Source organism: Myripristis murdjan, chromosome 13, assembly GCF_902150065.1.
Source record: "Myripristis murdjan chromosome 13, fMyrMur1.1, whole genome shotgun sequence".
Classification (NCBI taxonomy): Eukaryota; Metazoa; Chordata; class Actinopteri; order Holocentriformes; family Holocentridae; genus Myripristis; species Myripristis murdjan.
This window is the reverse complement of record NC_043992.1, coordinates 595,553-622,659: the sequence shown is the minus strand read 5'-3', so window position 1 is coordinate 622,659 and position 27,107 is coordinate 595,553. Positions and strand designations below refer to the sequence as shown.

General features: G+C 43.7%; 1 protein-coding gene across 1 annotated transcript in view; it reads right to left on the bottom strand.

Moving 5' to 3' along the window:
- The window catches only part of LOC115370003 (synaptosomal-associated protein 25), a 59,909-nt gene that overhangs the window by 12,346 nt on the left and 20,456 nt on the right, over positions 1–27,107 (bottom strand). Inside the window, exons 3-4 of the mRNA XM_030066780.1 lie at positions 26,125–26,173; positions 24,205–24,316 (exon numbers count right to left, since the gene is read on the bottom strand). Of these exons, the coding sequence (XP_029922640.1) occupies positions 24,205–24,316; positions 26,125–26,173 (161 nt within the window). The remainder of the gene's footprint in view (positions 1–24,204; positions 24,317–26,124; positions 26,174–27,107) is intronic.

Genomic DNA, 27,107 nt, shown 5'->3' with positions numbered 1-27,107 from the left:
ACAGGCCAAAAGTTTGGACACACCTTCTCATTCAATGCGTTTTCTTTATTTTCATGACTATTTACATAGTAGATTCTAACTGAAGGAATCAAAACTATGAATGAACACATGTGGAGTTATGTACTTAACAAAAAAAGGTGAAATAACTGAAAACATGTTTTATATTCTAGTTTCTTCAAAATAGCCACCCTTTGCTCTGATTACTGCTTTGCACACTCTTGGCATTCTCTCGATGAGCTTCAAGAGGTAGTCACCTGAAATGGTTTTCCAACAGTCTTGAAGGAGTTCCCAGAGGTGTTTAGCACTTGTTGGCCCCTTTGCCTTCACTCTGCGGTCCAGCTCACCCCAAACCATCTGGATTGGGTTCAGGTCCGGTGACTGTGGAGGCCAGGTCATCTGCCGCAGCACTCCATCACTCTCCTTCTTGGTCAAATAGCCCTTACACAGCCTGGAGGTGTGTTTGGGCTCATTGTCCTGTTGAAAAATAAATGATCGTCCAACTAAACGCAAACCGGATGGCATGGCATGTCGCTGCAGGATGCTGTGGTAGCCATGCTGGTTCAGTGTGCCTTCAATTTTGAATAAATCCCCAACAGTGTCACCAGCAAAACACCCCCACACCATCACACCTCCTCTTCCATGCTTCACAGTGGGAACCAGGCATGTGGAATCCATCCGATCACCTTTTCTGCGTCTCACAAAGACACGGCGGTTGGAACCAAAGATCTCAAATTTGGACTCATCAGACAGATTTCCACTGGTCTAATGTCCATTCCTTGTGTTTCTTGGCCCAAACAAATCTCTTCTGCTTGTTGCCTCTCCTCAGCAGTGGTTTCCTAGCAGCTATTTGACCATGAAGGCCTGATTCGTGCAGTCTCCTCTTAACAGTTGTTCTAGAGATGGGTCTGCTGCTAGAACTCTGTGTGGCATTTATCTGGTCTCTGATCTGAGCTGCTGTTAACTTGCCATTTCTGAGGCTGGTGACTCGGATGAACTTGTCCTCAGAAGCAGAGGTGACTCTTGGTCTTCCTTTCCTGGGTCGGTCCTCATGTGTGCCAGTTTCGTTGTAGCGCTTAATGGTTTTTGCAACTCCACTTGGGGACACATTTAAAGTTTTTGCAATTTTCCGGACTGACTGACCTTCATTTCTTAAAGTAATGATGGCCACTCATTTTTCTTTAGTTAGCTGATTGGTTCTTGCCATAATATAAATTTTAACAGTTGTCCAATAGGGCTGTCGGCTGTGTAGTGACCTGACTTCTGCACAACACAACTGATGGTCCCAACCCCATTGATAAAGCAAGAAATTCCACTAATTAACCCTGATAAGGCACACCTGTGAAGTGAAAACCATTTCAGGTCATTACCTCTTGAAGCTCATCGAGAGAATGCCAAGAGTGTGCAAAGCAGTAATCAGAGCAAAGGGTGGCTATTTTGAAGAAACTAGAATATAAAACATGTTTTCAGTTATTTCACCTTTTTTTGTTAAGTACATAACTCCACATGTGTTCATTCATAGTTTTGATGCCTTCAATGAGAATCTACAATGTAAATAGTCATGAAAATAAAGAAAACGCATTGAATGAGAAGGTGTGTGCAAACTTTTGGCCTGTACTGTAATTGTATAACCAGACTGTAAATTCTTTTGCAGGTGCTTAAAAGTGCTGAGATTTTTATATGTAGTCTTCTCATATTGTTCTAATATTCAAGATTAATTTTCGTAAGTTATTTATAATAGACCATAAACTGACTAGTTTATAAGCTTTTGGTGTGTAACTTGATCTGTTCAGAAGCATGACTTAATAATAAACTACTATAGCCTACAATTGATGAGTCTGAGTTTTCTTCTTCTTCTTCTTCTCCTTCTACTTCTTCATTATTTGTTATCTCCATACCGTAAAACTACACACGTGTATACCTTATCTGGAAAATATGGGGTGCTGTATGCATGTAGCAGGTAGCACAAACCCAAAAATCATACAATTTTCAGTTGAAAGTTGAGCAACATTTGTAAAACGTTCTTTGGAGTGGGTCGACCTTAATACTAAGGAAAGCCAAGTAGCAGCAGTAGCTGTACAGAAATATGATTTAACCCTTTGATGCATGAATTATGAAAGCCTGAGTCAAGATTTTTTTCTTATGTGTTTTGAACACTTTTGTGAGTCTCCATACTTCTTTAAGGATGCAGGACTGGTATTACCATGTCATGATACTAGTATTAATATGTTTTCAGCAACAAGAATTAACAGTCTCTGCATAAACCTCAATGGGGGGAGCAGCAGAGAGCATTCTAACAGCTGATATGCAATTCCACCATAGAAACCATTGCATTTAGGAGAAAATGACTTTAAACAGTTGTCCACTGTAGTGACCGCTATGCACCGAAGGGTTAAAAGACGTTATGTTATTCCAAGTGTGCCAGCTAATATTGGTTACCACCGAGAGTGCTATATGCAATATGCCAACAAAAGAAACAGAGAGAGCTCGCAAGAGGAAAGAAAGGGCAGTACAGCAGATTGAAAGTTACAACATCACAAATTTTACTTTGGACAGCACATTCAATTTTCTTTTGATAAAAATCATATCATACAGTGGTGGAAAGTATTCAGATCCTTTAAGTGAAAATACTCCACTACAAATGACAGCCTTGCATTGAAAACCATATTAAAGTAAAAGTGCAGATAATAACAGAAATAAAGGGAAAAAACTAACTAACTTTGGAAGCATTACTACAATCTGCACAGTCTTCACATAGTTTTCAATACAACTAACCCCCTACCCATTTTGTTACTCACAATGTATTAGATGAGGAGGCACACACTACAAGTGAAAATGACAAGCCGCCACTAGGTTAGAGTTCTCCGCTCAGCCACAACAGAAGTTCCCAGTCACCTAAAGAGAGTACCCTATCTCCTTCCAAGGCAGTGCATAATCTGCAAACGTGAGAAATATTTCACTCAAAACATAACCGGAAGAGGGTTAAAGAGAATCTCCAACAACGTGAAACACTGACAGCTGGTAGATCTATTCCACGTATTTGTCGTGGAATAGATCGTATTTGTCGTATTTGTTGCCTCAGAAGCAATGTATCATTTCAGATGCTATAGAAATTACACTGTATTTCTGTACAAAACAGATGAAAATGACTGCACAGGAAACAACCAGTTTCAGACCGGATACTATCATTTTTGTATAACAGTCGTGGAGGAGAGGTTGCTGAAGAAACAAAAGATATTCAAGCTTTCAAAGCTAAATGCACTGTTCAAGAAATGTGTCCATGAAACAGAGGGAATTGACATCTCTACTTACAAGTCTAAAAATGAGACTACAAAAGTCCTACCCTTTTCTGAAGTTTCAGAGGTTATCAAAACATGACTTTGTCTATATTGAGGAATTGACACCACATGAAGTGCTCCACAGCTGGATCATCTTTTTCAGCATCATCATCATCCTCATCATCATCAGATGAAGATGACACAAGAACACCTGAAACAGATGACACAAATGAGACAAAACTCTTGTAGCATGCAGCCATGACACTGAAAGACACCATGATGGACATGTGTAAAACGACCCCTAAACTCAGATGGCCACCAACGGAACAGCAACTTACAATGTCTGTCTTACAATGTCTAAGCTCTTCAATTTCATTGTCTGGAGTACAGCCATGACAACAGATCCCTCCTCTGACAATGAAAGAGTGAATGTTAGCGTGGATGATTCTGCAAAGGTTGTATCAATTTGCCAGGATGTTATGAGACTTAGAATGAAAGGGAGATGGCTCGTGCTGAAACACTGTGCCTTGGCCATGGCTGTTAGACACATGACAGGATCAGCTCAGTTGATAGGGTTACTGAACGGTCTTGGGCACTGTTCCTCCAACTCACAGGTGCTTGAACATGACACAGCATCTGCAAATACAACGAGGTGACACATACATTCCCCAAAACATACAAGTGCAAATGCAAGCAACTCTTGTTTGGGACAACAAAGATTTTGGAGAGGAAACATTATCTGGTAAGGGGACCACACACAATACAAATGGTATAATCATTCAAAAAATTACTTCATGTGATGAACGTACCCTGGGCCCTGACATCCAGTGTTTACAGAAAAAAAGAAAGAGGTCTCTTGATCCACCCTCTGCTCGCCTTGAAACACACATAAGAGGAAAGAGAACAGGCCCAGAACATTTTGGGAAAGGAGTTGAACTGAATTTAGAGACCCACATCCATGCCATGAAAGCGGCACAAACATTAGATGGTGCTTACTTCCTCATGAAAACCGCAGTCCATGGTGAAGTCCTTCCTGGATGGACTGGTTTTAACATACTCATTCACAGAGGTCCAATTCCACCACCAACCAACATTGGATACCTTCCAGTGATTGATTCAAGTCCTACAGAACTGGGAACAGTAGAAACAATCCTTGAAAGATCAACAGAAATTGCAAACAAACTAGGACTACAGGAGATAGCTCTAGTCTTCGACCAAGCAATCTATGCCAAAGCTCAGGAGATACGGTGGAAAAATGAAACATACAAGGAAAGACTTACAGTGAGAATGGGTGAGTTTCACACCTGTATGGCCTTCTTGTCCTGTATTGGCAAGCATTTTGTCCCCAATTTGCTGGCTTACAAGACATCCTAATTGAGGCTGATGTTATTACTGCTGGGTCTGTGGTGGGAGTTGTTACAGGCCACCATTATAACAGAAGCATCTGAAGCCACAAGTTGCTATGTGAGGCACTACACAGGTTACGCTGGCAAGCATACCTTGAGACCCTACCTCAATACTGCTGTGAAGCTGCTTTGAAAGTGGCTGCTTATCTCCAGAGAGCCTTCCCCAGAGAAGAATTCCAAGCCATCATTACATCACAGGAGTTTAACACAATCCTTGAAGGCTATGAAAAATTACACAAACAACAAGAGAGTAAGACATTCCAATTTTGGAATTCCAGAATTTCCCTGGTTGGGATCAATAAAGTATATCTATCTATCTATCTATCTATCTATCTATCTATCTATCTAGATTGAAATGGTGGAAGACCTCCTTTGCTTCATCAGGGCCACACAAGAGGCAAATTGGGGTCTGCATTTTTCCAGTCTCCGTATCATGCTTCCATGGTTCTTTTCCTATGACAGAATCAATTACAGTAGATACATATCAGCATACTGGCTTGAGATGAACATCTTAAATGAAACTCATCCAAAAATCTACACACAGGTGCAGTCAGGTGACTTTGTTGCACAGAGGCAGCAGACATTTGCTTTCACATGCACTGCATGTGACCAGGTAATAGAACAGACAGTAAACAGGGACTCAAAGACTAAAGGTGGGCTTACAGGTTTTTCGCTGAACAAAGGTGCAGTCCACAGGTGGACACTGACACAGCACGAGAGAGCAGCCATCACAATGGAGGTCAAGGACATGGCTGGGCATAGCATGTCAATGAGACAGAGATCAGAGCTGGATGAAAAAAGAAAGGAACAGGATGAAAAAGATGTTCAGAACATTCTGTCAACTACACAACACATGATGAACCCATTTGATAAAACTCTGGAAAAAAGAGAAGCTTTGTCATATTACTCTATCTAGCTCTATCTAGAGCCAAAAAAGCTGCCTTTAAGTCAGGTGACAAAGAAGCCTACAACACTGCCAGAGCAAAACTGAAAGCTGGCATCAAGGAGGCAAAGCGAAGGCACCAGCAGAGACTGGAGAGAGACCTCAACACCAACAACAGCAAAGACTTGTGCAAGGCAGTCAAAAGTGTTACAGGCTACAAAAACAGGAGTGCTCCCATCATGTGTGAGGCCACGTTACCAGACAAGCTAAACACATTTTATGCTCACTTTTATCGCCTCAACAGAGAGTCAGCTGTAAAGTCTACTCCGCCTCCAGAGGACCGGCCACTGTCAGTGTCCACAGTGGATGTGAGGAAAGTCCTGCTGAAAGTGAATATGAGTAAAGCTGCTAGGCCTGATAACATCCCTGGCCGTGTACTAAAAACATGTGCCAACCAGCTAGTAGATGTCATTACTGACATTTTCAGCATATCACTGTCACAGGAGAGTGTTCCCACCTGCTTCAAGACAGCCACCATCATCCCTGTGCCTAAAAAGTCTGCAGTGTCTGATCTAAATGACTACCGCCCTTTGGCACTCACCCCCATCCTAATGAAGTGCTTTGAGAAACTGGTTCTCCAGCACATAAAGAACAACATCCCTGCCAGTCTGGACCCTCAGCAGTTTGCATTCAGAACCAACAGGTCCACAGAGGATGCCATCTCCACTGCTCTCCACTCAGTCTTCACTCACCTTGAGAAAAGCAACACCTACATCAGAATGCTGTTTGTTGATTTCAGCTCAACTTTCAACACAATCTCCCCCATGAAGCCGATTGGACAACTGAACACTCTGGGCATCAGTACCACTCTCTGCAACTGGATACTGGACTTCCTCACAAACAGACCCCAGTCAGTTCGGATTGGCAGTCTGTCCTCCTCCACTCCAGTGCTCAACACTGGAGCCCCCCAGGGCTGTGTGCTCAGCCCCCTCCTGTTCACGCTGTACACCCACGACTGCAACCCCCGACATGGAGAGAACTCTATTGTAAAGTTCGCAGATGACACCACCATCATCGGCCAGATCTCCAACAATGATGAGTTTTCGTATTGGGATCAACCAACCATCTTGCAGAATGGTGCACAGAAAACAACTTACTGCTCAATCTCAATCGCTGTTCTCATTTGGGTCTGTAACCCCGCCCACCAATGATATGGTGGGTCATCAGTTCTTTCTCTGGCCCCTGTTTAGCCTCTGCTCGAAGTTGGTGCTTGCCTGGAACCGATTTGGAACCAGTTTGGCCGGTGCTTGGGCGGTGGAAAAAACAAAGAACCGGTGCTAAGTCAGGCACTGGCTCCGAACCAGCTCTGGAACCTCATTGGTGGAAAAGGGGTATGAGTGTCACGTAATCAGAATGGCCAACAGTGGCACAGAGCTTGAGGTCTTACCACTGCCAGTGCTGTCCACAATGCAGGAGGAGGCAGACACTCGGATGTTACTTCACTGTGCTCATGCCTCACAGTACAGCTCAAATATTGTGGTGAACAGTCCTGACACTGATGTGTTTGTACTAACCATCAGTTTCTGCAAAGAAATTGGAGCAAACCTGTACTTCCACACAGGGAAGGGGGCAAACAAACGCTCCATTCATGTCCAGAGAATACACAGCCATGGTGATGGTGATGAAGCCTCTGATGCTCTGATTGGTCTCCACTGTTTCACTGGCTGTGATACAGTGAGTGCTTTCCATGGCGTTGGTAAAGTGAAGGCGATAAAAACACTGCTATCTGAAAAAGAGCACTGTGTCACATTAAGGAAGTTGGGAACATCTTTTCAACCCACACCAGATTTGTATGAAGCAACTGAAGCTTTTACATGTGCCCTCTATGACCTCAAAGGCTGTAGAGATGTCAACTACGCAAGAGCTAAACTGTTCAAAAGCGGAAAGTGCACACACAGAAGTCTACCGCCAAACAGGGATGCCTTATGGAAACACTGTCAGCGGGCAAACTACCAGGCAGCCATATACAGGAGGTGCTTGCAGAGTCAGCCAGACATACCCCTGCCAATGGCCCATGACTGGAAGATCGAGGGAGACTTCTTTGGGATTGACTGGATTACACTATCCCCAGCCCCTGTTGGCATCTTGGAGCTTGTGTACTGCTCCTGTAAAAAAACACAATGTGTGAAAGGGAGATGTACATGCAAAATCAATGGGCTACTATGCACAGACGTGTCTGTGTTTAGACTGTGAGAATATTTCAAGCTAAGCCTATGTGTAGGCATGTTTTTTTGCCTTTGGGCAGTTAAGATTGTTATTGTTTGTTATTTTTCTGTTTCTGTGAGTTAAGTGATATTCAGTTCAGGTTAAATCTTGTATAAATATTATGTTTACCACTTCAGTCTCTGTCTTGTCTGGTCACTTATATAAGTGAGGATAAAACTAACTTTGCTGTAATACAGCCTTGGTTTCGTCTGGATTAAAAAACATGTCCACAGTTTAATTCCACAGAGCTACAAACCAAAGAGGCCAATTTACATTCTGGTGTTACAACATGGTAGCATGCTATTGTTACATTACAGTGTATAGTAGGCTGTTTAAATACGATTAAAGTGCTTTGTGCGGGTGTCCAGTAGTAACTACAAAGATTTAGCATACTGAGTATTGCTATAACATGAAATTATGTATTTAAAAAGATATTTCAACCTTACCAGACAGCAGTAGCGTCGCTTCTGTAGCCATATTTACTTCCTGTTTTGACAAATATCGTTGGCAGACTTCAAGTCAGGTGATGCTGGAACTTGTTGACTGATTTGCGGTATAGCTCTCCATAGCGTTTGCCTGAGTCATTTATCAAATATAAGTTCAGTTTTCATAAAAACGTGATCGAATTGAGGCTGCCAACAAACGGAAACTTGTTCAGAAAAAATATATTAATATTCTGTGAAAAAAGCAGTTACTCTATCGCTGAGGATCGATCATTTAAAAAACGAAAGCAGATAGCGTCCTTCGGCCTACCGTCTACTATGTTTGCAGCTGTTTCAACCCTGAAAGTACTGGATTCAGCAGACAAAGACATCTATAAAGTGCTTGTAGAGCACAATGTAGCATCTGAAGTAGAGGTCAGATTGCTTTGAAATTGGTATCATTCGATTCAGCAGAAATGCTGGACATTTGGATATATTAGATATATATATTAGATATTAGATATATATTACTCTCATTATACACATACTGCACTACTGGTAGATAACACGTAAAGACTGGAGGGGAAGGGGTGATTCCATAAGGCTGGATCAAGTCTGACAGTTCCTGAATTCCCAGTACCGGGCGTCAGGTTCTGTCGACGGTCTTGGTCTCATGGTTTCACACTAACTCTGAACCTCGGTCAGAGCGTGTGTTCTTCAGGTTAGGTTATTTTCCACTGCTGTTTAAATTGTTAATACTTCTGTTTAAATTGTTCATATTTCTATTTTTTTATAATCCCTGTTTATAGTGTTTATATTGCTTACTGCTATTTATCATGTGTATACTGTATATTTCTTCTAAATTTGCACATTGACCTACCTCTATGCACATTTTATACACCCATGCACACGTTTTTTCTGTTTTTTTTTTTTTTTTTTGTTGCACATTGCTTTTTGCACACTGGGTTGTACTTAGATCTTATTCTGTTGTACTTAGATCTTATTCTTTATTTTTTATCTTTTTTATTGATTTATTTAATCTGTAATCTGTGGATACTGCTGAAAAACTGTGAATTTCCTGTGGGATGAATAAAGTATCTATCTATCTAACTATCTATCTATCTATCTATATGTGTATGTTTGTGTCAAATTGTGGGCATGAATAATGAAAAAAAGCAACAGTTTGGTGGTGAATGTTGAGAACCAGGACATTTGAGTGTTTTACAGATATTTGGCGATATTCAGGACATCCAGCTTGAAATTGGGACGACTTTCACCCCAGTAATACATGGACTCTGTTTGGCACTCAAACCCACGGCTTTTGAATCATTAGAACAACTAGAAGTCCAATGCACTAATAGGTTGAGCTAAAAGCTATGTAGCTTGACACAAGTCAGTTCAGTTAATATGAACAATCTATTTATTAACTCGCTAACTAGCCAGCAGGCTATTTATGTTACTGTAAGCATAGAAATGCTAGCTTCTTCTAGCTACGTTAGCTGAGCAGATACTAAGCTAACACGCTGACATTATCGAAACACAAAATAAATCAGATTGATCAGTGATGAAATGATTAGTTCCCAGTCAGAAACTGAGCAGAAATTAGCTATTTGAGATAGAAATGTTGACACATACAGACATTTGCTGTTCAGAGAGCTGAAGATCTCCAATATGGCTTCCAGAAGGGTTTTCATGTCCCCTTAAACCCTATGAGCTACTTGGACAATTCACCAATTCAAAGCATGATGGAGACATGATGCACTTTCCTGTATGGGTACAGCATTGGTCCACACATGTTGTTGTAAACTGCTATCTACACTAGTCCCTGCAGCAAAGTAAACAGGCAACAAAATGGAAGCTTTAAAGCAGCAGGTGGACAGAATTAAGACCTGGTTCACAAAAACTTGAGTTTTTAGTAAGTGCATGTGTCATGCCATGAAAATTATGTCTTGTTTTGTTAGGTTTTGTTCTTGTGTCTTGTCTCGTGACTTCCTGTTTTATTTTGATATCCCACTCTCCTCTTGTGTCAGGTCACTTGCCCTTCCCCTTGTGTGTTTCCCTCTAGTCTGATTGTCTGCCACGCCCTGATTGTTTCCACCTGTTCCCCATTACCTTGTGTGTATATATAGTCCGTGTTTCCCTTTGTCCTGTGCGAGTTCGTCCTGCTTCGTCTTGTCTGGTCCTGCTTCGTCTTGTCTGGTCCTGCTTCGTCTTGTCTGGTCCTGCTTCGTCTTGTTTGGTCCTGCTTCGTCTTGTCTGGTCCTGCTTTGTCTTTCCACGTCCATGTTCCTTGTCACATCACGTCAAGTCAAGTTTTGCCAAGTCAAGTCAGGTTTTGTATTTCCTTTGTTACTTTGTTTTATCATAGTTTTGTTCTCGTTTCTTTGATACTTTTGTCATAGTGAATTTCAGTTGTTACTTTGTATTGAGTTTTGAGTTGATACTTTTCCTTGTTACTTCCTTTGTATTGTGAATTTCAGTTGATACTTTGTTATTAAATTACTTAGTTGAACTCTTGTTGAGTCGTGCGTTTGGGTTCTCATTTTTGTTCAGCCCTGTCAGAACGAACTCGCCAGTCTGAACCCAGCCGACTCAGATCAGTTATCATGGATCCAGCAGAGCAACGCCTGTTTTTTGAAAAAGTGTTGGATTTCGAACTGTCTGTGGAGAACCTCATGGTGGCTCAGTCCCATCAGGAGGCTCATCTCCTGAAAAGAATATACATCCAACAGCTTTGGTTTAAAGAGAGGCCGTGGGTGAGTCATTTTGTTCCCCACTTAGATGTTGTCCGTGACAGACTAAATAAATTCCTGCGGAACACCTCACCAGACACTCCAGATTCCTCCCAACCTGCACCCCAGTCTCATGTGCCACAGCAGCTCCCTGTTGCCTGTCCTGCTGCTCCGTTCCAGAGCCCATTTCAGGGAACCCGACTGGCCTTTGGGGGCCCTCGTAGCCACCAGCTGGCCAGGCGCCGGCTTGCGGGTCTACAGCGTGCTAGTCGCAGCCCAGCCATCAGCCTCGGCAGCCTGGCAAGCTTAGCCCAGAGCCCAAGCAGCCCAGTGTGTCAAGCCACGAGCCCCAGCAACCAAGTGAGTCGAGCCACGAGCCCCAGCAACCAAGTGAGTCGAGCCACTAGCCCCAACAGCCCAGTGAGTCAAGCCACCAGTCCCAGCAGCCAAGCTACCAGCCATAGCAGTCCAAACAACCTAGCTAGCCCAGCTACCAGTCCAAGCAGCCAAGCTACCAGCCATAGCAGCCTAGCTAGCCTAGCTACCAGTCCAAGCAGCCTAGCTAGCCTAGCTACCAGCCCAAGCAGCCAGCCTACCAGCCCTACCAGTCCAAGCAGTCTAGCTAGCCCAGCTACCAGCCATAGCAGCCCTAGCAGCCTAGCTAGCTTAGCTACCAGTCCAAGCAGCCAGGCTACCAGCCCTACTAGTCCAAGCAGTCTAGCTAGCCCAGCTACCGGTCCCATGAGTCCAAGCAGCCAAGCAACCAGCCCTACCAGTCCAAGCAGCCTAGCTAGCCCAGCTGCCAGTCATAGTAGTTCTAGCAGTCTAGCTAGACCAGCTACCAGTCCTAGCAGCCCAAGCAGCCTAGCTATTCCAGCTACCGGCCCCTGCAGTCTAGCAGGTCCAGCTATTAGCCTCTGCGACCTAGCAGGCCCAGCTACTAGCCTTAGCAGCCGAGCAGTACCTGTCCCAGTTCCCAGAACCAGATTGGCTGCCCCAGTCCCAGTTCCCAGAGTCAGACAGGTTGCTCCAGTCCATGTCACTGTCACAGTACCTCGAACCCAAGTGGCTGCCCCGGTCCCAGTTCCCAGGTCCAGACTGGCTGCCCCAGTCCATGTCACAGTTTGCCAAGCCCGACCGGCTGTTCCGGACCCGGTCTTGGTTCCTGCCCCAGTACCCCGAACCGGACTGGCTGCCCCTGTCCCAGTGCCCCGAGCCAGACTGGGTGTTCCAGCCACTGCCCTTGTCCCAGTTCCCCGTATCAGACTGGCTGCCCAGGTCCCTGTCACAGTTCCCCAAGCCGGACCCACTGCCCCAGTCCATGTCACAGTCACAGTACCTCGAGCCCTACTGGCTGTCCCGGCCCCAGTCCATGTCACAGTTCCCCGAGCCCGACTGGCTGCCCAGACCCCAGTCCCTGTCCAAGTTCCTGGAGTGGACGTTGCCGCTGCCCGGCGGCCTGGAGTGGACGTTGCCGCTGCCCGGCGGCCTGGAGTGGACGTTGCCGCTGCCCGGCGGTCCTGAGTCCACGTTGCCGTTGCCGCTGCCCGGCGGTCCCGAGTCCACGTCACCGCTGCCGCCGCTGCCTCTGCCCAGCGGTCCCGAGTCCACGTAACCGCTGCCGCCGCTGCCGCTGCCCGGCGGCCCCGAGTCCACGTCGCCGCTGCCCGGCGGCCCCGAGTCCACGTCGCCGCTGCCCGGCGGCCCCGAGTCCACGTTAACGTCGCCGCTGCCCGGCGTCCCCGAGTTCACGTTGGCGCTGCCCGGAGGTCCGGAGTTCACGTCGCCGCTGTCCAGCGGTCCAGAGTTCACGTCGCCGCTGTCCGGCGGTCCCCAGTCCACGCTGCCGCCGCTGCCCAGCGGTCCCCAGTCCACACTGCTGCTGTTGCTGCCTCTGTCCCAAGTCTGCACTGCAGGACGTTATGGTCGCTCTGCAGTGTGGTGCCACCCACACTGCCGCCATCCAGGGTGGGCCCGCCTTGACCGCCAGCACTGTGGCCGTCCGCCAGAGTGTCGTCCCGTCCATGGTTCCCTGCGCCCTGGCCGTCCGCCAGAGCTCCGCCCCGTCCATGGTTCCCTGCGCCCTGGCCGTCCGCCAGAGCTCCGCCTCGTCCATGGTTCCCTGCGCCCTGGCCGTCCGCCAGAGCTCCGCCTCGTCCATGGTTCCCTGCGCCCTGGCCGTCCGCCAGAGCTCCGCCTCGTCCATGGTTCCCTGCGCCCTGGCCGTCCGCCAGAGCTCCGCCTCGTCCATGGTTCCCTGCGCCCTGGCCGTCCGCCAGAGCACCGCCTCGTCCATGGTTCCCTGCGCCCTGGCCGTCCGCCAGAGCACCGCCTCGTCCATGGATCCTTGCGCCCTGGTCGTCCGCCAGAGCACCGCCTCGTCCATGGATCCTTGCGCCCTGGTCGTCTGCCAGAGCACCGCCTCGTCCATAGACTTCCGCCCTGGAGATTTTTGTTTTGGCCTCCTCCTCCCCCTGTCTCACGACGGCCATCCATCCCTGTGCCCTAGAGACTGTTTGAAACGTCAGGAGCCGTCCCTAGAGGGGGGGGTACTGTCATGCCATGAAAATTATGTCTTGTTTTGTTAGGTTTTGTTCTTGTGTCTTGTCTCGTGACTTCCTGTTTTATTTTGATATCCCACTCCTCTTGTGTCAGGTCACTTGCCCTTCCCCTTGTGTGTTTCCCTCTAGTCTGATTGTCTGCCACGCCCTGATTGTTTCCACCTGTTCCCCATTACCTTGTGTGTATATATAGTCCGTGTTTCCCTTTGTCCTGTGCGAGTTCGTCCTGCTTCGTCTTGTCTGGTCCTGCTTTGTATTTCCACGTCCATGTTCCTTGTCACATCACGTCAAGTCAAGTTTTGCCAAGTCAAGTCAGGTTTTGCATTTCCTTTGTTACTTTGTTTTGTCATAGTTTTGTTCTCGTTTCTTTGATACTTTTGTCATAGTGAATTTCAGTTGTTACTTTGTATTGAGTTTTGAGTTGATACTTTTCCTTGTTACTTCCTTTGTATTGTGAATTTCAGTTGATACTTTGTTATTAAATTACTTAGTTGAACTCTTGTTGAGTCGTGCGTTTGGGTTCTCATTTTTGTTCAGCCCTGTCAGCATGCACTGTAAGGAATTTCACTGTAAGAGGCCACTCAGAGGCCACTCACACTGGCAAGTTTGATCCGCGCCCAAGCACGATTGCCCCTAAAATTCGGATTCTTTGACCAGTGTGATCGCTCCGTATCGTGCTTGAATACAGTACACTTCCCCCGCTCTGGCAGGTTGGAGGGGGTGTGCTTCAGCGCGGTACAGGCGCATACACGAGCACATGCACGGTCACGCACGCAGTGCGCGGACGTAAATCATGCAACTTTCCTCCTGCCTCTGCAAAACTGTTTAATGTGCGCAGCTTGATTACCGGCGAATGGCCGCGTTGCGCAATCAATAATCAACCATGTTGTCTGTGTCATTGTCCGTTGTGCTGCTGCAACCGCGTATAAACAAAAGTCGGTTTATAATGAAAGTACAGCAGTCTGTGTGCGGAGATCCGGCAGACCTGGTGCTGGCCGGCACCGCGTCGGCACCGACCGGCACTGGCCGCGGTACCGCGCAGTGTGCGGCCACCCGGTCAGGTCAGGTCTGCCGGATCTGACAGGTGCCGCTCCGGCTGTCAGTTGGATGCTTTCTGAAAAAGGAGGATGTTACCTCCGAAACTGTCAAGGTAAATAAACATCCCATGTCTGATTAAAATGAACAAAAACGTTTTTTAGTTAAATGGAAGACATGATGAATGTATTTGAACTACTGATTTATAATGACGTTGGGCCATGCCTGTGTCGTATTTCAACGTGATGACGTGCACACCGGGGGCAATCGTACTTGGGCGCGTTTGGGCTTTAGGTAATGTGAGTGCAGGCCAGCCGGGGACTGGGGAGGGGGGGGATTTTGGCTTTAGCACGATACGAGCCCAAACTTGCCAATGTGAGTGGGCCCTAAAATAACAGTAAAATACTGGCAGCAGGGACGCCAGTATTCTACTGTTATTTTACAATCAATCTACTGTTATTTATTTTAACAGTATATTACCGTATTTTGGATTACAGTATATGATTGTAGGATAACGGCGGGTGTTATGGTAATTTTACAGCGCATCTACCGTAATTTATCAAACAATATAATACCGGTTTTTGGAGTACAGCACGACAGTAGGGTAACAGGGTTATGGTAATTTTACAGCGCATCTACCGTAATTTATCAAACAATACCGTTTTTTGGATTACAGTACATGATAGTAAAATGGTAAATGGACTGTATTTCTATAGCGCTTTTCTAGGACACTTACCACTCAAAGCGGTTTACACTGTTTTGCCTCATATTCACCCATTCACACACTGATGGCAGAGGCTGCCATGCAAGGCGCCTAGCTGTCCATCAGGACAGAGTCAGTATCTTGCTCAAGGACACTTCGACACATTATGGAGGAACTGGGGATTGAACCGGTAACCCTCTAGTTACCGGACGACCGCTCTACCTCCTGAGCCACGCCTCCGGATAGCTATGAAATATGGTAATTTTACAGTATATGGCAGTGTGTTATAAAACCTGCTATTTTTGCATTTAATTCGTATAAATCCTCACCAATTAAAAAAAACTATGCAGGCTACTCAAATTCCCAGCCCATAGGCTACCTCATATTCATTGTGACAGCCAGTGAACATCCAAAAGTCCTAAAATAAACACACAGCTTGACTTTTCTTGTACTTGCCTTCAAGTGCTCATACCTTGGGCAGAAACACATTCAGCACCAACACACATTCACCACTATTCACCTGTCTGTGTTCAACTGAGGAAAAGTAGCAGGTTAAGCTAGCGGAGGACACCGAGAAGCAGCGTAGCACAGAGTGGACAGTAAGATTATTCACTCTGACGCTGTTTTCAAGAACCAAGAACCAGAACTGACAAAGAAGAGCACTCACTCTAACACCGTTTTCCAGAACCGACAGCATTAACTTATTTAACTGATAACTTCTATCATCAGCATATGGTTTCATCAAAATAGAGAGCTACGCTCTCCAAAGTCAAGTTCAGGGTTAGATCAATAAAGTTTGATCAATAAAGAAGTGCTATCATCAAAAAAAGAAAAGAAACATAACCCCACAATCATCATCAAGGGATCATACAGTAGCGCCTGTCTCCACTGCTTGACAGAAAATACTGTTTAATGCTGTTAAATTACAGTTTTTTATTGTTTAACAGACCATTAACTGTTAATTTACATGTAAGCATGAATATTTAACAGTATTTTACAATAATTATAAAATACAGTAAGATACTGTTGTAATTTACAGCAATTCATTACAAATACTGTTTTATGCTGTTAAATTACAGTTATCTACTGTTATTGTTAACTGACCAATTTTACTGTTAATTTACATGTGAGGGATGAATATTTAACAGTATTTTACAATTATTCTACTTCATTTCTTAAAGTAATGATGGCCACTCGTTTTTCTTTAGTTAGCTGATTGGTTCTTGCCATAATATGAATTTTAACAGTTGTCCAATAGGGCTGTCGGCTGTGTAGTAACCTGACTTCTGCACAACACAACTGATGGTCCCAACCCCATTGATAAAGCAAGAAATTCCACTAATTAACCCTGATAAGGCACACCTGTGAAGTGAAAACCATTTCAGGTGACTATCTCTTGAAGCTCATGGAGAGAATGCCAAGAGTGTGCAAAGCAGTAATCAGAGCAAAGGGTGGCTATTTTGAAGAAACTAGAATATAAAACATGTTTTCAGTTATTTCACCTTTTTTTGTTAAGTACATAACTCCACATGTGTTCATTCATAGTTTTGATTCCTTCAGTTAGAATCTACAATGTAAATAGTCATGAAAATAAAGAAAACGCATTGAATGAGAAGGTGTGTCCAAACTTTTGGCCTGTACTATCTATCTATCTATCTATCTATATATATATATATATATCTTTCTATCTATATACGTATATATATAGATAGAGAGAGAGAGAGATACATACACACACATTATATATATATATATATATATAATTTCCTAACCGCAACTTGCCCGATTACAAATTGGTCACGAGACGCGAGCTAAAGCGAGTGGAGCTCTCAGCCGCACCAACTTTTCATCCTGCCCTTTAACCTGTTGTGCAATGGCCTCTGGCTCAACGAAGCAGTCAAAAACTGACACAAGTGAGACTTTAATCTCAAAGAGGAACAGCACGTCGGTGGTGTGGAATTATTTTGGTTTCAAAAAAGATGTTGCGCAGCAGCAGGTGTTGTGCAGAACATGCCGTGCTAGCATTGCTATTCACGGGGTAACACTACGAACTTGTTCCAGCACTTAAAAAAATACCACAAAACCATATACACTACTCACAAAAAGTTAGGGATATGCGGCTTTCGGGTGAAATTTCAGGATGAACCTAAAATGCATTATAACCTTTACAGGTGAACTTAATGTGACCCTTTGTAAACTTTTGAATGCACATGTCCAACTGTTCAATGTTTCAGTACTTTTTGCACAAGTTGCTGTTCTCTAACAAGGAGCTTAACGGCAAAATTCACAACAGGTGTTTGATCCATGAATCGACCAATAAATTTCCTGTTCAATTAGAATTGGTATTTAAACAGTCCTCCTCATCATGCTTTTGGATCCAAGATGGCCGCAGTGTGAGTGAACGTGTCTCAAGCTCGTCTGCTTGTTTCTAGTAAAAGTAGCTTTATTTGCCTTCTTTTTGTCACTGATCCTCATGATCTAAACGAACTGCCCTTGTCTAAGTTTACCAGTGCTTAAAGTGATCTAAACTGTTGCTGGATCTGTTTAATTTCTGAGTTTGCTAACATGGAGGGAAGCATGTCGCTGCAAACTTTGTGGGACTTCATTCAGCAGAGCAAGAAGGACATGCTTTCTCATTTCGACTCCAAAGTTGATCCCATTCAATCCAGTCTAACCAGCATTCAAAATTCCATGACAACTTTGGGTGAACAAGTCCACATGTTAGAACAACGTGTTGGGGCTAACGAGGACAATGTTGAGGAGTTGGTCGTCCGGGTGAAGCAGCTCGAGAAAGACAACTCTTACCTGTTGGACAAAGTAGATGACTTGGAGAACCGGAGCCGCCGCTCTAACCTCCGCTTCGTTGGGGTCCAGGAATCCGCTGAAGGCAGCGACATTATCGGGTTCATGTCCCGGCTCATCCCGCAGCTCCTGGGGCGAGATGCCTTTCCCACTCCGGTGATCATTGAAAGGGCGCATCGGTCCCCGACGTCTCGGCAAAGCGATCGACCCGGCCCCCGATCTATCATGATCAAGCTGCTGAATTTCCAGGACAAGGTGAAAATTCTTCGCCTTGCCAGGGAGAAGATTAATCTGGAGTTCAATGGGAAGCGCATCTTCATATATCCTGACTTCAGTCCTAATCTGGTGAAGAGGCGTCGGAGCTATGTTCCAGTCAAACGTAAGCTCCGCAAACTCAATCTGAAGTTCTTTCTCCGTTACCCCGCCACGCTGTGTGTTGTTATTGATGGCAAACAAAAACGATTCTTCACCCACAAAGACGCTGAGGCGGTCTTCATGTCCATTACAAACTCTCCTGGATAACAAAGTGCCGTTGAGGTGAGACTTTTGTCTGCTAGTTGCCAGCAGCTGCTATCATTAGCTAGCAGCTATGACTATCTTACGAAGGTCCATTTATTTAAACAAAGTGACTTTTTCCATTAGTCTCATTTTCTTTTGGGCTCATCTTCTTTAAAAGTTACGATGTAATAAGGTGATGTGTTGACACACTGCTTTTGTTTCTCAGTTATCTTCGGACGCAACAGGTTACTTTTTACCTGTCTCCTTCTGTTACTCTTGTTTACATTTTGCGTCGATAACGTCATTTCCGCCTTAAGGTTTTCTGCTTGATAGAGTCCACTTTTGTGACACTGCCCCCTGGAGGTGACTATTATTAGCTATTATTCGTGTTATTTGGACATACATGCAGGAGCTACGTTTTTTCTCCCCTCTTATCAGTGCAGACTGAACTTTAATTTTAGTTGATGGTCTGCACCCACATATTTCGGCTTACTTGCGGAAATGTTCTGGGAATTGGTTTCTGGAGCTACTGTGCCTTCTTGATGTATGTTTTTTTATTCATTGTTTATTTTTTATGTTTGTACTTTTTTGTCTTGCATGTCTGCTCCACAGTAAATAATGAATATTGCAATCTATACAACCTGGTACTGCATTCATATTTGATTATTAACAGCATCACTGTTAATTTCTGTTTCCAAGTTGGATGAACTTAAGGGATTAAAAATAATTCATATGAATATAAGGAGTCTATTGCCTAAAATAGATTTACTCCGTGCATGGGTTGTCCTACATAAACCTGACATTATTACACTCTCTGAGACTTGGCTCAATAATAACATCCCCGATAGTGTTGTAAATATTGTAAATTATGTCCTATATAGATCTGACAGGTGCTCCAGAGGTGGTGGGGTGGCTATATATGTCTCCTCTGATCTTGTGACAGAGTTAGTTGTTCCTACAACTAACCCTCTACATTTCGAAAGTATATTTATCAAGATAAATTTTCATGCGAATAAATGTCTCACCATTGGTAGTATATATAGGCCACCCTCCGCGCCAGCTGAGTCCTTCAACTGCATGATCTCCACCATTAACTCCATCCCCAGTACCACTGAATTAATCTTACTTGGTGACTTTAACAAAAACTGGTTGGATAAATCATCTGATAAAGAAATAAAATTATTTAATAGTATACGTCTTACTCAACTAATTAACGAGCCAACCCGAATCACACCTAGAACTCAATCTCTACTTGACTGGATTCTTGTGTCACACTCTGACAGATTCTTAAAGGCCGGTATCATGTCTGACTGCTTTAGTGATCATTCAATTATTTTTTGTGTATGGAAGATTAAATTATTTAAATTACACCCTAAATTGATTAAAATCAGACAATTTAAAAAATTGAACATTGATCTGTTTATTCATGATCTGATAAATATCAATTGGGACAGATACCAACTTATACCATATGTTCAGGAAGCGTGGGATTTCCTTCTCAAAGAATTTTCTTAAGTTATTGACAAACATGCACCTTGGAGGATTGTTAAAGTTAAGGGCAAACACCTCCCTTGGATTAATTCTGAACTTATCAGTCTCTTTAGAGAGAGGGATAAGGCCTGGGCAACCTTTCGCCGAACACGAGATAATGCTGATTGGGAAGTGTACCGGCAATTGTGTAACATGAGCAAAACAAAAACCCGCAATGCAAAATCCAATTATTACAAAGAATCTCTTACCTCAGACTTTAAGAACCCTAAACAATTTTGGAATAAAATTAAAAATGTTATTAGCACATCTGATAAACATGTTATTAATAAAATAAGATCTGCTAACACTATTATACATGACTCATTATCTATTGCCCAAACTTTCAATCAGCACTTCTCAACTATCTGTTCTTCATTACTTCCTGAATCCTACCATTCTATGTGCACCTCTAGCAATAGCTCTGTATGTTCCAGTTCCTTTTCTTTTAGGAAAATCTCTCCATTAGAGGTGCAGCACGCCATCAATGATCTGAAAGAGAACAGTAGTGTAGGACTTGATGGTCTAGAGAATAGGTTCATCAAATTAGCTTCTCATGTTTTAATATATCCACTTGCTGATTTGTTTAAACTCTCGTTGTCCACCTGTGAGCTACCAGCTGTCTGGAAATGCGCTCGCGTCACTCCACTCCATAAAGGAGGCGATGTACTTGACACCAATAATTACAGACCAATTTCAATAATTTGTTCCATTGCTAAAGTTTTTGAAAAGTTAATTTATAATCAACGCTCCTACTACCTCTCCATTAACGACATACTATCACCATTTCAGTCTGGCTTCAGGTCCAACTATTCAACAACAACTGCCCTCTTAAAGTTTACAAATGATGTGTTTTCTGCTGCAGATAAAGGCAAGCTCACAGGTGCGATATTCATCGATCTAACTAAAGCCTTTGATTTTGTTGATCGATATTTGTTGCTAGACAAACTTCACAATATAGGCCTCTCTGCCAATGCAGTCAAGTGGTTTTGCGCATACTTGCATAACAGAAAACAGTGTGTAGTCCTGAATGGATACCAAACTGATCTGCTCATTCAGCAAAGTGGTGTTCCGCAAGGGTCAACTTTGGGCCCACTTTTATTTTCTATATATGTTAATGATTTGCCATCATGTCTTGCTAAATGCCAAGTTCAACTTTATGCTGATGACACTGTCATATACACATCCCTTCCTGACATACCACAAATTCAATCTTGTCTTCAATCTGATTTTACCTCAGTTCAGGATTGGTTATTTTGTAACAAACTTTTGCTCAATAAATCAAAATCCTTCATTATGATATTTGGTACTAAGCAAAAACTGAAGTCTAAACCTGGTCCCTGCGTCATAAATTGTATTGACGGCTCATCTCTCCTTAAAGTTGACAGTTTTAAATATCTTGGAGTATGGCTAGAACCTGAACTTTCTTTTAAACTCCATATAAATCATGTTCTACGGAGAGTCAATTTTGGCATTAATCTGTTATATCGCTCCCGTAACTGTTTCACATTTATGGTTCGCAAGAAACTTGCCACCCAACTCATATTACCAATCTTTGATTACTGTGATGTCATTTATCAAAATGCTCACAAATCAGATCTTGCTTCCCTTAATATAGCATATAATAGACTCTGTAGATTTGTCCTTGGTTGTCCTTATTCCACCCATCACTGCACGATGTATGATAGACTCGACTGGCCATCTTTGACTGTGAGAAGACACATTCACTGGTTAAAACTTATATTTAAATGCATTTACTTTAATTATCCACCTTATTTACAGCAGTTTCTTATACCGTATACATCAAATTATCATATTAGACATTCTACCCATCCTTATTTTATTGTTCCTAGTGTTAACAAATCTTTTGGCAGAAGATCATTTATGTTTAAAGCACCAACAGACTGGAATAACTTACCTTCCAATACCAGATCTATTTCTTCGTTTGGTATATTTATGAGTTCTTTGTCTTCTCACTTTAAGGTGGCCTGCTCTTGCTTTCATTGAAGCTCCTCGATCCCCATGATTTGGTGAATTTAATTGCTGTTGCTCGGTATCTCTGTACTTGCCACCATGGCCATGTTATGGTTGTATTGTCCTAATGTCATCATGATGTTATCTGTGGATTGTCTTCTGTTACTGTTTGTTTTTGGGGGTTTTTTTGTTTTTTTTTTCTAATGTATTTATTGTTGTTTTGTTATCATTTGTCATTGTATTGTTTTGTTTTCTGTTTATTTGTTTGTTTCTGTGTATTCTGTACTTTGTTGAGTCCATGTTTGTTTATATGTCTGGACCGCCTTGAAAACGAGATGATGCATCTCAAGGGGTTTATCCAAATAAATAAATTTCAAATTTCAAACTGTTCACATTTTGACATCATGAGACTAAGACGACACCTAACAATTGATCAGCAGCACCTCGCCATTGCGAGGCTTCAAACAGGATGTTCTCAGACGGAAGTGGCCACTGAGTGTCACAGAGAGTCATCAGCAAGTTGCAACAGAGATACAGAGAGACTGGAAGAGTCACAGAAAGGCATAGAAGTGGACGTCCTTTGGCCACATCCCACACTGATGACCGCTTCATTGTGAACAGTGCCCTGCGGAACCGGATGATGAATGCCACTCAACTCCAGGCACGTTTAAGGGAGGTGAGAGGCACCCAAGTGTCACGTCAGACCATTCGAAACCGTTTACATCAGCATGGTCTGCGTGCTAGACGACCTGCAAGGGTACCTGACCACACCACCAGGCACAGGTGTCATCGTCTTGCATGGGCCAGGGAGCATTTACGCTGGATGAGGGACCAGTGGGCCTCAGTGCTGTTCTCTGATGAAAGCCGATTCATGTTGAGCAGAAATGATGGCCAACGATGTTGGAGACGTCAAGGAGAGCCCTATGCATCAGCCACTGTTGTCACCAGACGAGCCTTTGGTGGTGGTGGTGTTACTGTGTGGGCAGGTGTGTCTAGTCAGTACAGAACTGCCCTACACTTTGTGAATGGTACAGTGATAAGCCCATACTACCTGAATAACATTATTAATCCAGTCATTGTGCCCCTGCATGAACAACACAGGCCTAATTTCATCTTCATGGACGACAATGCTCCAGCTCATCGAGGTCGCATCATTAGGGAACGGCTGCTGGAGACTGGGGTACCTCAGATGGAGTGGCCTGCACTTTCTCAGACCTGAATCCGATAGAAAACCTATGGGATCAGCTGAGTCACTGTGTAGAGGCTCAGAGCTCTGTACCCCAGAACCTCAATGTCCTGAGGCCGCCCTTCAAGAAGAGTGGGATGCCATGCCTCAGCAGACAATAAGTCGACTTGTAAACAGCATGAGACGTCGTTGTCAAGCTGTAATTGATGCTCAAGGGCACATGACAAGTTATTGACATTGAAATTTTTTGTTGTGGTATACCCACCACTGTTTTTGGCTTTTGTTTCAAGAAATTGTTTGAGATGAGGAAATCACCAGTGTATGCTTCTACTTAAATGCCCTACTTTCATGATATAATATCACTGTAGCGTGAACTTTTTACATTTTCCGTAAATTTCACCCGAAAGCCAAATATCCCTAACTTTTTGTGAGTAGTGTATATATATATATATCTCAGAGCCCTCAAAACTAACATGGCGGTGGTGTGGAACTTCTTCGGAGTAAATGAGACATAAAACAATGCAACGGGAGCATCTGCAAAAAGTTTCAAGACAATAATGACATCATTGATCGGATCAGCGAATTAAGACATTACAACCGACCACACAAATTGTATAAAATGCAAAATATCGGCCAATCCGATATAGCCAATCCGATCGGTAGAAAGCCTAGTCCTCTGTTGTTTGGAGATACCACAGAGGATACAGAGCTGCACTAGGGTACACACACACACACACACACACACACACACACACAAACATACACACACACACACACACACACACACACATACACACACACACACACACACACAGGTGTGCAAACACACACACACACACACACACACACACACACACAGGTGCGCAAACAGATACACACACACACACACACACACACACACACACACACACATACACACACACCCTTCCACCTACTTATTACAGGAGCAGAGGCCACAGCACTTGCCCAGGTCTGTCAGGTTTTTCTCAGCCTCCTTCATGTCAGAGTTGATCTGATCCAAGCCCTCCTCTATACGCTCCAGCTGCTCTATGGTGGTGGTGGTGGTGGTGGTAGTGGGGGTGGGGGTGAAAAAAGAAAAGAAAATTCACCAACTATTTGCACTGAGGCGCCCAAAACTGGTAAAGCAGCCACCATCAACCAAACACCCAAAACACATGAATGTCTATGGCTGAAAACTGCAACTAAAACAAAATGAATTTAAAAAAAACACCAAACAGCTCAGCTCTGCTCAGCTGTGCCAAACTGAGCTGAGCAGAGACAAGCTAAGCCCTGATGGCCCCAGTGCCCAGCTGCATTAAGTTTTGAGTGGATACTTTTGGCAATATAGTGTATATTCTTCTCCTGAGAAATTGAGAAACTGCAACTGACCAAATTTCTCCTCGGTAGGAGAAATTCACTCAGCTATCCAAATCAGTGAATTCAGGTGTTCCAATCACTTCCATGGCCACAGGTGTTTAAAATCAAGCACCTAGGCATGCAGACTACTTCTACAAACATTTGTGAAAGAATGGGTCGCTCTCAGGAGCTCAGTGAATTCCAGAGTGGTACCGTGATAGGATGCCATCTGTCCAAGTCCAGTCATGAAATTCCTCACTACTAAATAAATAATAGTGCGCAGAGGTCGCCAACTTTCTGCAGTCAATAGCTACAAACATCCAAACTTCATGTGATCTTCAGATTAGCTCAAGAACAATGCATAGAGAACTTCATGGAATGGGTTTCCATGGCCGAGCAGCTGCATCCAAGCCTTACATCACCAAGTGCAATGCAAAGCGTTGGATGCAGCGGTGTAAAGCACGCCACCACTGGCCTCTAGAGCAGTGGACACGTGTTCTCTGGAGTGACAAATCACGCTTCTCCGTCTGGCAATCTGATGGACGAGTCTGGGTTTGGTGGTTGCCAGGAGAACGGTGCTTGTCTGACTGCATTGTTCCAAGTGTAAAGTTTGGTGGAGGGGGGGTTATGGTGTGGGGTTGTTTTTCGGGAGTTGGGCTCGGCCCCTTAGTTCCAGTGAAAGGAACTCTTAATGCTTCAGCATACGAAGACATTTTGGACAATTTCATGCTCCCAACTTTGTGGGAACAATTTGGAGATGGCCCCTTCCCGTTCCAACATGACTGCGCACCAGTGCACAAAAAAGGTCCATAAAGACATGGATGAGTGAGTATGGTGTGGAAGAACTTGACTCGCCTGCACAGTCCTTATACCAGTCCTGACCTCAACCCGATAGAACACCTTTGGGATGAATTAGAGCGGAGACTGCGAGCCAGGCCTTCTCGTCCAACATCAGTGTCTGACCTCACACATGCACTTCTGGAAGAATAGTCAAGAATTCCCATAAACACACTCCTAAACCTTGTGGAAAGCCTTCTAGGAAGGCTTTCCACAAGGGCGGGCCAACATCATATTAAATCTGTTCATATGCGTGTGAAGGCAGACGAGTGAATACTTTTGGCAATATAGTGTACTTCCTGATTGGCCAGACACACAGACTGCAGCACTGTGCCATGTCTGTCAAGTTCTTCTCTGCCTCTTTCATGTCCCTGTTGATGGTGTCCATGCCTTCCTCAATGTGCCCCAGCTGCTCTGTGAGAAACAGGTTTCATGCTGTTCTTACAGTGCAGCACACCTGGCAAGGTGTGCTATCCAGACTTTCTAAAGTCAGTCTGGATACAATCTGGATATAATAAGAAATGGATTTGGGCTGGCATTCTGAACAAGACCTTAGAGAACGACATTGTGTGAGAGCAGGATGTTACTGCTGTTAATGTTTGTTGAATTAAACTCACAAAACTCCCACATGGGGAGGGAACTACAGAGTGAAGGAAACTGACCTCCTTGTTCATCCAGCATCACCAGAGCTCTGATCCCAGCATCTTTACTCTGTTGGGGGAACACACGCGCACACACACACACACACACACGCGCCCACACACACACACACACACACACACACACACACACACACACACACACACACACACACACACACACACATACACACACACATTAATAGATTGTACATTAGCGTAGCTTTACTTTGAGTTATTGTACATTGCTTGATGTTTTCTTCTGATAATCATCCACTGATGCATTTTATTTGTTTGTTTTTGTCCTTTCATCTACACTTTGGCACCATATGCTAAAAATGACAGTCCTTTTTGTACCTATTGCTCCATTTGTAGCCTAATATTTTCTTTTCTTTCTTTAATTGGTATGCAGGCTAATTAAGAAATCACTTCAAACACTGGAAAATGTTGCTATCTAATGAAAATGTGTTCATTTCATTGGAGAGCATACATTAGGTTAATGTTGAATTGAGGTATTGCAGATGCAGGTTTTGCACAGGATTCTGTGCAGTGAAGATAAGGATAAGATATTCTTTATTGTCAAAAGATGTTGGAGCTTTTGTAAAGATGATTAATTTTAAAGAAATGTAAAAAAAAATAAATAAATAAAAAGCATAGAAGGTAGACTGCAGCAAAACAAAATAAAATATGTTTAACAGTAACATAACAACAAAAATTAGAAAATTACCGTTGTAAAACAGAGGAAAAAAGGTTAGGCTACAGGTTTAGCTGGCTAGCTCATCCGCATAAGGTGCAGTATAGTTTCCATATATGTGCTCATGAATTATGTTTGGGCATAATGTGATGAAGAAAATGATGAAATAGCTATAAAATTTTCCTCAGAATTTTCTTGAGTGAAAGACCATTACTGTTACTAAAGAAATGAAGACAGATAAGATGATGTTTTTAAGAAAGGAGACATAAAAATGTGAAAGATCTTTTATGTTTTCATGTTGTCTATGCAGTGT